Source organism: Sceloporus occidentalis, unplaced genomic scaffold, assembly GCF_023333645.1.
Source record: "Sceloporus occidentalis isolate IW3139 unplaced genomic scaffold, rSceOcc1.0.p SCAF_3, whole genome shotgun sequence".
NCBI classification, from domain to species: Eukaryota; Metazoa; Chordata; class Lepidosauria; order Squamata; family Phrynosomatidae; genus Sceloporus; species Sceloporus occidentalis.
In genome coordinates, this window is record NW_028316983.1 from 185,000,323 (window position 1) to 185,013,920 (window position 13,598).

General features: G+C 39.5%; 1 protein-coding gene across 1 annotated transcript in view; it reads left to right on the top strand.

Moving 5' to 3' along the window:
• LAMA1 (laminin subunit alpha 1) overlaps positions 1-13,598 on the top strand; it is a 109,882-nt gene that overhangs the window by 60,933 nt on the left and 35,351 nt on the right. Inside the window, exons 29-40 of the mRNA XM_089518357.1 lie at positions 470-590; positions 710-832; positions 1,532-1,653; positions 2,231-2,317; positions 2,816-3,009; positions 4,161-4,303; positions 7,059-7,157; positions 8,820-8,931; positions 9,084-9,246; positions 10,423-10,633; positions 12,439-12,555; positions 12,636-12,799. Of these exons, the coding sequence (XP_089374483.1) occupies positions 470-590; positions 710-832; positions 1,532-1,653; positions 2,231-2,317; positions 2,816-3,009; positions 4,161-4,303; positions 7,059-7,157; positions 8,820-8,931; positions 9,084-9,246; positions 10,423-10,633; positions 12,439-12,555; positions 12,636-12,799 (1,656 nt within the window). The remainder of the gene's footprint in view (positions 1-469; positions 591-709; positions 833-1,531; positions 1,654-2,230; positions 2,318-2,815; positions 3,010-4,160; positions 4,304-7,058; positions 7,158-8,819; positions 8,932-9,083; positions 9,247-10,422; positions 10,634-12,438; positions 12,556-12,635; positions 12,800-13,598) is intronic.

Here is a 13,598-nt window from a genome sequence, read left to right on the forward strand (position 1 = left end):
ATGTACATCAAATTATTATATACGGTGCGTCCTTCGTATCTGTTGGGGTTTGGTCCTAGGACCCCCTGGGGATACCCAAATCTGTGGATACTCAAGTCTCATTAAATACAATGGCACAGTAAAATAGAGTTCCTTAGATAAAATGGCAAAATCAAGATTTGCTTTCTGGAATTTATATTTTTTGGGAATATTTACAAGCCATGGATGCTTAAATCCATGAATAAAGTATCCTTGAATATGGATGGCTGACTGTAATAGAGAATGACACATATATGTTGTTGTTGTTTTTTCATGTTGCCTTCCCATATACAGTACATGTGTGTATATGTACTATCTGCTAAATATATAACTTTATGAAATTTCATTGCCTGCCATTACCCCAGAATACAAGACTTTAACTTTCATATAGTTCAGCATTTTAGAAAATTGTAACCAGTTATTTTTGTTTGTTTTTTCAAATATGTGACAGAATTGCAAATGTCTCCATGGACATTGCTGTGAAAGCTGATGATGCACCCTTCACTAGAGACACAGCTTTTCATATTGAGAAATGCCTGTGCCCTGTAGGTTATGCAGGACTCTCATGTCAGGTAGGTTATTAGCAAATGATTTATGTCAAGGAAAAGATCTTAACAGTTCTTTTAATATGCCTGCTTAATAAGCAAGTTCTATTGAATTCTACTTCCCCCCACCTTTCCCCTGCATACAGGACTGTGCACCAGGATACTACAGGGAGAAACATACAGGTGTGCACTTGAAATACTCCTCTTGTATGCCATGCGAGTGCAACAACCACAGTGATACCTGTGACCCAAAAACTGGAAAGTGTTTGGTAAGTGAACTCTCATTGTTAGGTTTATTTTGTCATGGTGTCAAAAAGTGAGAGTTCAGTGGGCTCATTCTTCAATGGAAAAGGCTCCCAGTGTGGCTCACATGGGGGTCAGTTAAAGAAAAAACCCAAGGATGGATGGCCCCTGTCTGCCGACTTAGTAGATTACTGCACTATACTCTTATAGATCTGCTATTCCACTTTTACTGCTCTGGCTGCCTCTGGTTGAATTCTAGGATTTGTGGTTTAGGTAAGGGCATTTAGAATTCTCAGCCAGAGAGCTCTTAGGCCTCACTGAACTACAAAAACCAGAATGCAACATGAGGCAGCCAGAGCAGTTAAAGTGGACCTCATCCTTAATTTTACATTTTGTAAATTAATGTTAGTTAATTGCCACTAAGGATGATGAAAACAGCCAATAGTGGGAGATGTAATATGGAGAACCTTTGTGAAGAAGCAAACATGAGTGTTCCCTTCTTTCAGTCTACCCTGTAGTGACATGCATGTATTACACACACTGCATTTGCTTTTCTAGACTTAAGCAACAGTATAGAGGTTCTTTGTTTTATATCAATTTCTTAGTTTTCTGACATTAACGATAGCATTGAATTTTTATCCTTTTGGGATGTTTTTAAGGTTTGCTTGCATTTAAAAATATGAGGTTTAATTTCATGTTAACATTTCTGAATTATTTCCTTCTAGGATTGCAAAGATAATACAGTAGGTGACCACTGTAGTCTTTGTGCCCCAGGCTTTTACGGTAAAGTGATTGGATCTGTCAATGATTGTTCTCTGTGTGCGTGTCCAAGAACAAGCCCTGGGAGGTAAATAAAAATTAACTTGGATATCTTTAAAAATTACAGTTATTGTACTCACTGCTGCCCAGTAGTACCGCAGGAATCATGGAGGCTATTGTCAGCTGAATTTCTCAAGGGCTAAAAAAATTATTCATTATCAGGGTGAAGTGATTTGTGTGATAATGAAGGCAGATAGTGAAATGACTAATCTAGAACAAGATCAAACCAGTGAATGCACATTCCGGATGGAGCTTGGAAAAGTGACTGTTTGGGACTATAGTTTTAGAAGATCCTCCCTCTCCTGCAGCCACACATTATGACTTGTGGATTTTGCAGACTGCGGTCCAAAACAATAACTTTAACATACTCCAATTGTGAGTTATACTTATACCCAACTGTACTCCATGTCATACTGTAGTAAGAACCTTCAGGCAGCAGGAGGGGATGCTGATGTTGCATGTTGAATACTGTATACTGTTTTATGCATAAATATTCCTGTGCATAGAAAACTAGCATGTCAGGAGAAAGGATTGGCCTTTTTTCTTGTATGTGAATAGTGAATGTTCATGAATTGTTTCCAAAATATATTCTTTTCCTCCCCAAGCTTTAGTTCCACGTGCATTTTGAAAGGTGTTAATGACTTCCACTGTGATGCTTGTATCATTGGCTATGAAGGGCAGTACTGTGAAAGGTGAGCCAATTGCAAAAAGTATGTTATGTATGTTCTGAACAGCTTACCCTGCGCTGAAATGCAAGCATGTGATCTGGATCATGAGCAGGTTTATCTTGTTGAGGAAAGCTGCTACTGTATTAATGAAAGTTTTTATTCGATCTGAATTAAAAAGCTATTTTCCCACCTCACCCTAGGCACCCACCCATCCCCCCTCTCCTTTTCTCCCACTCTCTCTTACTCTTTCTCTCTACTTCCAACTCTTTTTTTCTTTTGTGTTAGCTGCATCAGCTTTGCCTGGCTTCAGAATCCCTTTGCATCCTTTTTACTCAGTGCTGTTCCTCTTTATTTCTTTGCACTCCAATTCTTTCTTACTGGCTTTTCTCTCCATCCATAGCTTGCCCTTTCCATTTTCTAACTTATTTCTTCACCATTATTAGGCACCAGAGGTTTCTCTGGTTTACTCTCCTTGTTCTCAGACAGAGCATTGAAGAAACACTTTCTCTTGTTTTTCTTTAGGTGTTCTCCAACTTACTATGGAGATCCTAAGTCACCTGGTGGCAGCTGTCAGCAGTGTCATTGTAACCCAGATGGCTCTGTCCACAATAACTGTGACCATATTTCTGGGCAATGTGTCTGTAAGCAAGGTGTAGCAGGTTGGCTATGTGATGAGTGTGAACCAAGGCACATTCTTATGGACAATGACTGTATTTGTAAGTTTCTTTGAAATAAAGCAAAACTGTGATGTCAATAGCAATAGCAACTAGATTTCTATAACACTTATCAGTGCACTTAAGTCCACCCTAAGCGGTTTATTATATGTAAGCTAATTGCCCCCAATAAGCTGAGTACTTATTTTAGCGACCTTCAGAAGGATGCAGTGCTGAGGATCAAACTCACAACTTTATGGCTATGGGAGGCTGCAGTACCAGCATTTAACCACTGCACCATCAAGGCTTCTGTCTTCTTAAAAAGCATTGCATAAAACAAGTGTAGAAAGGTGCTTTCAAGTATTATTTAGGAAAAATAGTTCTTAATATAACAGTTCCTGCAGTCCTAAGCTTGCCATCCACGATTTGAGCTTCCATGGACTGCAAGCCCTGGCTTTTTCAGTGGGTGCACACACACACGGCAGTGCAAGTGAGCACATGCACCCATTGAAAAGAGTAGGACTTAAGGTCCTGCTTTTTTGGTATTTGCAAGGGGGTCTGGAACAGATACATTTATTTAGGTGAGGTTTGCTTATGTGTTGTTTATTTTTCTCTGCAATTCCAGAGATGATGGATTCACTATGTAAAAGAGTGAGTACATCAATGTGGCAGAAAAAGTTGATGATGGCTTTAAAGGATAGAAGCAATTTAGTGTCAACTACATTAGGACTGGAAAGAATAAGGTTCATACCACCACTCATCCATGAAGCCCATTGACTAGCAGTGGGCCAATTACTTTCTCTCAGGTGAATGTACTTTACAAAATATGATAGAAGTAAGATGTGTTTCCCATCTAGAATGTATTAGAAAAGTAAAATGCAGATTTCAGTAAGCAGATAAAGGTATAGTATTTGTAAATCTGCTAAACAAAACCTGGTAGTGATAGCACAGGAAATCTTATTTGTCATGATATTTTCTCTGTTGCCTCACCTGTAGAGCCCACCTAATACTTACAGCCCTAAAACATTTTTTAAAAATAGAAATACATTTGGTGTGTAAATAATTTTAAAGAGTTGCCTTTCTTTTTGCTTGTTTTTTCAAAACTTCTGTGTACTTTCCTTTATTAGTTTTAGGATTATTAGATAATTAATGTACTCATCTGTGCAAATATGTGCATGAAACTGAAGCTAATATTTTTGAAATGGTTTCTACAGTTTGCGATGATGATTGCACAGGATTGTTGTTAAATGATCTGGATAATCTTGAAGAAGCCATATTTTTGGTAAATCTCACTGGTGCTGTCCTGGCACCCTATGGAGTACTGTCAGACTTAGAAAATACAACAAAACAATACAAGGTTTGTGTGCTATTGTTTAGTTTTTATTCTGTTTCATGAGTATCTTTATTTTTTATTATTTTTATTTTTATTTTAGTGTTACTGTTCAACCTATATGCCAGTCTTAGCACCCTGTTTGGTGAAAGAGATGGGTTACAGTCCGCCTTTGGTATCCACATAAATGCCATGCACAGATTTAAGCATCTGTGGATGGCAAGCCTGCAGTGATGAGGAGGAAGCAGTGGAGAGAGCAGTGGTGGAGGTGGAGGTGACTGGTAGCTACCAGTGAGAGCCAGCTGTAAAATACAGTATGTGGAGGATGCTTGCCACTTGGAGCCCTCCAGTCCAGAGCCCCACTTCACTTGATGTCTGGCTGTGGCCCAAGAGGATGAGGATGAGGGTGGCCAAGTGACCCCCAGGCATGGCTGGTCAGGAGACAGCTGCCACCGCCGCTGCAGCAACAGCCATTCCGATTCTCACCCATGGAAGGGGATGGGAAGAAAGCAGTCCAGGTGGTGGCATCACAGGGAGGCCAGGGGGCTGGGTAGAATGGCAGTTGGTCGGCAGCTCTTGAACCCATCTCAGGTAGTCACTCAAATATTACGGAGGGAACTGGTGTCCCTCCTCTGCCTCTGCTGCCTCTGTCTGGTCCCTCCATTCCCATGCAACAGAGCCCAAAGCCAGGAGGGCAGGAAAAGCAAAGGGAAGTGCTGGGAAGGTGAGAGTGAAGGAGGACAAGAAGGGAGGTAGAAAGGTGAAGTTCCATTGCCCTCAGTGGTGGTGCGGCCATGTGGCTATGTCACCATTGGGGACAATGAAACTTTAGCATCTGCAGATTTTGGTTTCTGTGGGAGGATCTGGGATGGATCCACCATGAATACAGCGGCCCACTGTATAATGATAATCTTAAACCAAGAGTGGGAAACTTGTGATCCACATAATATTTCTGAACCTGCAGTTCCTATTATTCCTAACTAGGGCATTGTACTACTCAGTAGTAGGGCATTGTAGAAACTGCAGTCTGGTATCTGGAAGACAATAGGTTGCTCATTCCTTATGAAAACAAATAAATAAGAATAATTAAAGTTAATGGAAATATGTTATGGGTTTGATTTAGACTAAGTCATACTTAGAGTAAACACATTGTATAGACGCTATCCAGATTTGTGTTCAGACGCTAAGGCTGTAACCTAATATCATATTAAAAAATAAATATCAAACATCTTGATTGAATCAAAAACTTGGATAGGTATCAATTTAGTTCCATATGAATTATATAGCTATTGACCTATATGATAGATATTTAAGAATATAAGTCTAAATGCAATTGATATGTCTCCAGTATAATAGACATGTTAAATCAATGAGATGTTATTAAGCCCTAATTTAACAAGTTCCCATTATTTGAATGGCATACTTTAGTTGGGATTGGCAGTTGGATTTAGATCATGTTGTTTAATTAAGGGCAGGCAATTTTTTTGTACCTACCACCCTCTGGGGGTGGCATAAACTGACAAAATGCCAGACAATGGAACAGCAACAACAACTAGTGATAGTGGCTGGAAGTGCACATCTGTTTGTGAATTTTTGTTTAATATTTAGCAATAGAGGGGTTGTGTAACCTATTTAAAGGCTGAAGTGCTGTTACTGGGGCTTCTTGGGAGAGGCAATTCTCCGATTCCAGAAGAAGCACATTCCAGGTGGTCTAGAGTGGTCTAGAGTGGTTGATCGCCACAGAAACAAGCTGGAGAAAAACAACCCCAGGTCTGCACTTCACTCATGTGTGTTTTGATATATCCCTAAAATAATAAGTATATCTTACTTTATTTTTATGATATTAAGTACTTGTCAATTGTACATGCATTTATCAACACAACTGTGTGTGTGTGTGTGTGTGTGTGTTGTGTGTTTTACCATATATACATTTTGCAATACATTATGAATATTATTGAAGTAAATAGGTCTTTATAGTACAGTCAGCCCTTTTTATACAGGGATTCAAGCAGTCACGGTTTGAAAATGGTAAAAAAAAGTATAAATTTCAAATATCAAACCTTGATTTTCCATTTTTATAAGGGACACCATTTTGCTATGTCATTATATTTAATGGGACTTGAGCATACACAGATTTTGTTATCCACAGGGGATATTGGAACCAAACCCCAGCGTATAACAAGGGTCCACTGTAGTTGTCTACAATTCATAGTTAGGGAAGACGTTTTAAGGAAGTGGTTTAGTTTGATGGTTAAACACATGCTTTGTAAGCAAAAAAAATCTAACTTCTGGCCATGACATATTTGGCACTTTTAAACCACACTATTATAGCACTACAATCCACTTTAACTACTATGGTTCCATTCAATGAGATCCTAGGATTGGCAATTTAAGGAGGAGGTTTCAGCCAGAATGTGCCTCACTAAACTGCAATCCCCAGGATTCCATAGGAGATAGCTACAGCAGTTAAAGTAGAATCAAAATGTCATAATGGTTTGGTGTGACAGAGACCCTGGAGATCCACTTTCAATCAGTATGGACAAAGAATAAGCAGTTGTGACCTTCCAAATGTTGTTGCGCTAAAGGCATCCTTAAAAGAAATTTTGACTGGATTTCTCTTTTATTCAGATGTTTTGTGAGTGGAAGCTTCTCCATTACATATAATGCTGACATTGATTATGGCAGGAGGTTTATTTTTTAAAGGTGGGAGTGGCTTACTATACGGCAGCTTCTTATATTCACTTGTACTTTGTCTTAACTTCTCAATAATTTTTATTTTTAGGGGTCCTTTTGGGTTAAAGAAGAACCAAGCTACTCCTTAGAAATTATGCATGACCATCTTGTATCCTTGTCAGGTGATGTAGACCAGCTGCACAAAGAAGTAAGAGTCTTGCCTTTAATTTTTAATCTAAATTTATATGAAGTCAGCATGTTCCAGATAATTAGCTGTTTATCAGAATTTTTAGTACCAGAGGCAGAAATAACATGGAATTAATAGGGATAAGCTCCCATGCCACACACATAAAAAATGCAGTTCAATATAGTTCAGCAGTGGCATCACTGGGAGGTTCAGACTGCACCCCAGAGGAGAGGTAACACCCAGTTTTCCCTTCCTCCCTCTTCAGTGCAGGAGGGGTGAAAGCTCACCTTTCCCGGCTGCTCTATCATCAGGCTTTCTCCCTGAGGAGGAAGCCTGGCAATGGAATAGCCAGAGGGGAAAACATGCACCCTTCCTAGGTGACACCCTTGCACCGGGTGACACCCTGTCTTGTGACACCACTGTATTTCAGCAAACTTTTTATTCAAAACTAACAATATGCACAGGTGAAAAGATATCACCAAGTCAGGTAAGCCTTGTATAAGTGAATAAAAACATTTTAAACACCCTAGGCACTATTTCAAAGCTTCTTCTAAAATACACCCAGGGATTCCCACCCACCCACCCACCCAATAGCCTCTACTTTTCTTATGATTTGCATTTTGACGGCCAAGTTATAGATCTATGCCCTTTTAAAAAACATGTTGGAGATAGCTGGATATGCAAGTTAATCTATTTTCTCCTTTTCTTTGTTTTGCTGTTCATGCTTGCTCAGTAAGGGATTCTGGAGTCAGTTGATGTTTATCTTGCCTCTTGTAGGCAGGCTAGAGTTAACTCCTGCTCTTTCCCAGCTTAAATGTTATTGCATTGTTTACTGCAGACATGCTTCTGCAACATGATACTGTTTCTCCAGTCCATTTCTGCCATTCTCCCAATGCTAGTTCTATTAAAAAAAAACTTTCAGCTAGACAGAAGGAAAAAGGAAGAGCTGGGTGGATGTAAAAATATTTTATAAGACACTTCTTTGTGAGAGGCTTTGTTAACAGATATGCCAGTAGTAGCCTTGGTTAAATATTTATTTAAGAAGACTTTTTATCACATAATATTTTTACGCACAGATTTAGGATGTTGTTATTACCAGCAGTATCTTATGTAAAATGCTGCATTCAAACACTTGATAACGATGAAGGATTTGATACAATTGGGACTGACAAAGCCCAGCAGTTATAAAAGTTCTGATAGTTCTATTGATATGTGGGGTTGACACTAGTATTTGTAATCTTCCTATGGAATCTGTGAACATGAAGAAATCTAATTAATTTCAGCAGATAATATTAGTTTCCTTTATAAATCATAGTGAATTCTAGCTGTGTTCTTTATTCTTTGGTACAGATGTTACAATGACTCATTAGATAACAACTAAATACAGTGGAACCTCGCCATACGCGGGGGATCCGTTCCGGATCCCGCCGCGTATGGCGATTTCCGTCTATGCTCGAGCCCCATTGTAAACAATGGGGCTCGTGCACGGCGGCGCAGAGGTGCGCGCGGCGCAACAGGCGTGCGCGCCCATTCAACTGAATGGGACGCACCGCCCCTTCTGCCCCGCGCGCGCGCCGCGGCTTGAGCGCGTATGCTCAAGGCCGCATATGGCGCGCCCGCCTATGGCGAGGTTCCACTGTAAACTCTTTCCTTTCTTTCTTTCTTTCTTTCTTTCTTTCTTAGTCAACAGTAATATTGGGAAAAGGAAAACATCTCAGCAGTGATACAGAAAAGACTTTAAAGAAGAGTCAAGAGCTGGCTATGTTTATCAGCACGTTACAGGAAAGTGTTAAAGGTAACAGTCTCAGTGGTAGTCTACAACAAGTAGTTATGTTTTTGGAATAAGAATATTATTTATCCATAAAAGAAAAAAAAAACATGATTACTATATTTGTACAAAGGAAAGTAAAGAACACCCCCCAACTGAGCTTTTCTGTCTTCATCTAGTACTAATAGAAGTGGCAACATCTGTCAACGAAACACTAGGTACTGATTTCCCATTGTCCAACAGAACATTACAAGAATTACAAGATGAGATTCCCACCATGTTGGATGTAATGCGTGGAAGGCATTTTAAACATCTGCACCAAAATAGTACTCTTGAACTGAAGTAAGTCTACTGTTGTTTCTCCACATGCTCACATTTGTAAAACGTTTGACTTCTTGGGGGACTGAGAGGGCCTGCAGACATGGTAGAATGCCCTCCACGGCCTGTAGAGGGTATTTTCTACCCCCTGTGGGGAACTATCAGCCTGCAGGCTGCACTTTGCCCACCTCTTGTGGGAATTGTGAGAATCTGCCCTGTGAGGATTGTGTAGACCTCCAGATACTGCTGGACATCATCTCCCAGCAGGTCTAACTAGACTAGCCAGTGGTAAGGAATGCTGGGAAGGCACCATCTTGAGGACAGCACAGTTCTGTACTGTAAATGCAGAGTTCCAGGTTGAAAAGCCTAGAAGGAGGCATAGGAGGTTTAAATACTTGCACTCCTCCATCCTCGCAGGGACGTAGCCAAGGGGGGGGGGTTCTTGGGGTCCGGACCCCCCTTCCGTAAGAAAAATGAATGGGGTGTGCTGCTGTGCCGCCACACCCAAGCCCTAATATAATGGTGGCACTTAGTCTGGACCCCCCCCCCCCCTAAAATCCTGGCTACGTCCCTGATCCTCGTTTTAGTCATGGTTTGGTTCATGGCTGCTTCACCTACTGTTTTTATTTACAAAAAGTATTTGCTGTAATAGATCAATTTTTGAAGATAAAAATCACTGGAGTGGAGACCATGGTCCAGTGAAGCAAAACAGAGTGATGAGGTTGCAATCTGGTTTTGGTTCCTTGTGCTTACTCTAGAGTAAGCTACATGTTTAGATTATCATTTAAATCATTTTATTTTATTTTATTTCATTTATATGCCATCTTTCTCCCAGAAGGGACCCGAGGGAGATCACAGATAAACTGCTACCAAAATATAGAATCCTAACTCTGATCTTAACTGCTACCAAAATATTGGATCTGGTCAAGTTATGGTCATATGATCCCAGCTATGATTCAAACAGATATTTGAAACAGGTTATTTGATCATGAGCAATTCCTTTTTACATTATGGTTTATGGGATGTGTATAAGATATAAAGAAAAAAAAAAAAGAAAAAAAAATAAAAAAAATAAAAAAAAATGCCAAAATAAATATGGCAAATTGTAAATCAGGTAGAATTTCTGTGAATATTTAGTCCCTACTGCTTTTAAGAAGATGAGCAACTTGGTTTACTGAATGTGTTTTCTGTATATGTTAGAGCTGCAGAAAGATTATTAGCTCGAATCCAAAAAGAAAATTGGAGACCACAACAAGAGCTTAAGGTCCTGCAAAAAAACGTGAAACGTACCTTATCAGACCACAGTACCAGCCTTCAAGAAGCCAAGAATGTTGTAAATGAAGCAAGCACTAACATCAATGAGACTAACCGCCTTCTTTTTCTTATTAATAGTAACCTCAAGGAATGCAATGTAAGAAAACCAGCAGTATGTGTCATGAGATTTTACCATACATGTATTTGAGTATAAAAATACTATTTAAGGAAAAATTGTTTGAAAAATTTATGTTAGTATTAGCATTAATGAAAAGAATACTTGATTTAAGCTATGTGGACCATTAAGTTTAAAATGCTATCTGTTGTGAAGTGGTTTGGATGCTGGACTTGTCCAGGGTTCAAATCTCTGCTTGGCCTTGGAAACCCACTGGGTGACCTTGGACAACTCACTCTCAGAAATTCATAGGAAGGCAATGGCAAACCCCCTCAGAAAAAATCTTGCCAAGAAAACTTCATGATAGGTTCACGTTAGGGTTGCCATAAGTCAGAAATGACATGAGGGCACACAATAGCAACATATATCTATCTAGATAGAATTCAAAGTATGCAGAAGGATCTTGTAGCATCTAACTGAAAGGAAGAAGTTAGTAGCATGAAGTTTTGTAAATTCGAGCCTACTTCCTCAGATGCATCAAGTAGAGTGGAAAGTCCAGGACAGACCTGTTTAATCAGTCTCTGTGTGCAAATATCCAAAGGAATGCAAAGCTCTGCAGGTGTGGAAATGAGGTGACAAGTTCAGTTTTGTTGGAGACAAGGCAGGAGGAAAGATATTTTGTAATAATTAGTCCTTGGTATATGCCTTACCTTGTTTATTTGTTGTTGTTTTTTTATTTCATGTGGTGGGTCTTATAGTTTGAGAAATGTTCATAATTCCATGGGTTTGGCATCCCTGTCCTGTGGGTCTGAGCAGATGCGATTGTATCAGAGGACTATAGATCTGGTGGTGTGTTCAAGGTGAAAATTGAAGGGGGGAAAAGGTGAAAATTGAAGGTTTGTAAGTATGTATAGTGGTTAATGGGTTTGCAATATAGTGTGGTGCTTAGATGTCCATTGTGTACCTGTATGGTGGTGTTCAGAAAGTGAACTTGTTCTGTGGATAGTTCCAGGCTGAGATTGATGTTAGGGTGAAAGTTCTTGAAATTCTTGTGGAATGTTTTGAATGACAGCCTTGTTTATATATTTGAAAGGATGTCATATTGAGGATGGAGCAAGCTTGTTTTCTGCTGCTCCAGAGAACAGGACTCAGAACAATGGATGCAAGCTACAGGAAAAGAGATTCCACCTCAACATTAGGAAGAACTTCCTGACAGTAAGGGCTGTTCGACAGTGGAACATACGTCCTTGCAGTGTGGTAGAGTCTCCTTCTTTGGAGATCTTTAAACAGAGGCTGGAAGGCCATCTGCCATGGGTGCTTTGATTGTGAGTTCCTGCATGGCAGGGGTTGCACTGTATGATCTCTTCCAACTCAATGATTCTATGAGTCCTCTCCATGAGTCCAGATTATGATGATAACATAATTTCTCAGGTAGAGGAGCTGTTTCTGGGTACAGGAGATAAGGAAGCGTTGTTCTAGATTATTCATGAAGATGTTGACATAATGTGGTGCCATGTGTGTGCTCATGGCAGTACCATTAACTTGAAAGTGTATGTTACTACTAAAGGTGAAATAGTTGTGTGTAAGAACAAAGCAGTCTCGCTTACAGACTGCTTATATAGGTCTGTCCCTAGACTTTCCACTCTACCCCTGTGCATCTGTGGAAGTGGACTCAAGTCTACAAAAGCTCATGCTACCATTTTTTTCTTTCATTTAGTCTCAGAAGTGCTACAAGATCCCTGTATATCTCTAACTAGCATCTTATAATTAAATGGGTATGAATTATATAAAATTTTAGAATATAAAATAACTGCTGTTACTGAGTATTTAGTTTTCCCCCACTATAGAATAAAAAGAGCAGTATTCAAGAAGATCAGAAACTGTCTGTAGTGCTGACCAGAGAGGGCAAAGTGCAGGTGGATGCTGCTGCCACCATTGCTAAACGTGTAATTAACTCTACATCTGTAAGTATATACACACTCAAGTACTGATTTGATATTGTCAATTATCATGGTTCAAATTTCAGTAACTTTGAATATTTTAGAGTCTAGAAATCCACCGGGATGGACTGATGCTATGGAATGACAAACTGAGACAACATGTGGATAACCTGGTAAAGCAGATATCCACTCGAGGAGCTCTTGATCTTGTTTACAGAACAGAAGACCATGCTGCTAGCTTACAGAGGATTGTTCGTGCATTGGACAAGTGAGTTTACCAGGGGCTTAAAAATTGGAGATGATAGAATAATTGGTTTCATTTAAATTGGGAGCTGGCTGCATGTGATGGGAAGAAGGGCTAGATTCCTCAGGATCTATTTGCATTCCACATGTGTTTCTTGTCTGCCTCACAACTTGTCATTTTTTAGAACTGATAGTCTAGTGCATGAAATATCTTCAGGTATATGGGCATAGCTGATATTACATAACTTAAGGGGGAAAAGGTGTGCAACTGATATTTGATACAGTGGGCCCTTGGTATCCACTGGGGTTTGGTTCTAGAAACCCCTGTGGATAACAAAATCCATGGATGCTCAAGTCCCATTCAATACAGTGGATAGTATTGTGTTTCTTATATAAAATGGCAAAATCAAGGATTGCGTTTTGGAATTTATATATATTTTTGAATAATTTCAAGCCGTGGATGCTTGAATCCGTGGATGAACAATCTGTGGTTACTGAGGGCCAGCTATACAATGAAAGATAAAAGTGCAACTGATGTTCTATATACAACCCAGGAAAAATCACCTTCTTATTTGTGTTTAAGATTCTGAAGCCACAGACCTTTTGAGAATATGATTTGCATACAAATGACTTAAATGCAAGTAAAGTAGGATGTCTAACTGGTATATAGCATTCATGCAGCATAACGGGATATTTTTGTTATCCTAGAATCATCTTAGTAGATGAGGGGGGAAAGGCCTGATGAGTGAAAGGCTGTATTATTACATGTAGTAAGTTCATATTAACTCTTGGAACAGCCAGATGAGAAAAGAGGATAGATAAAT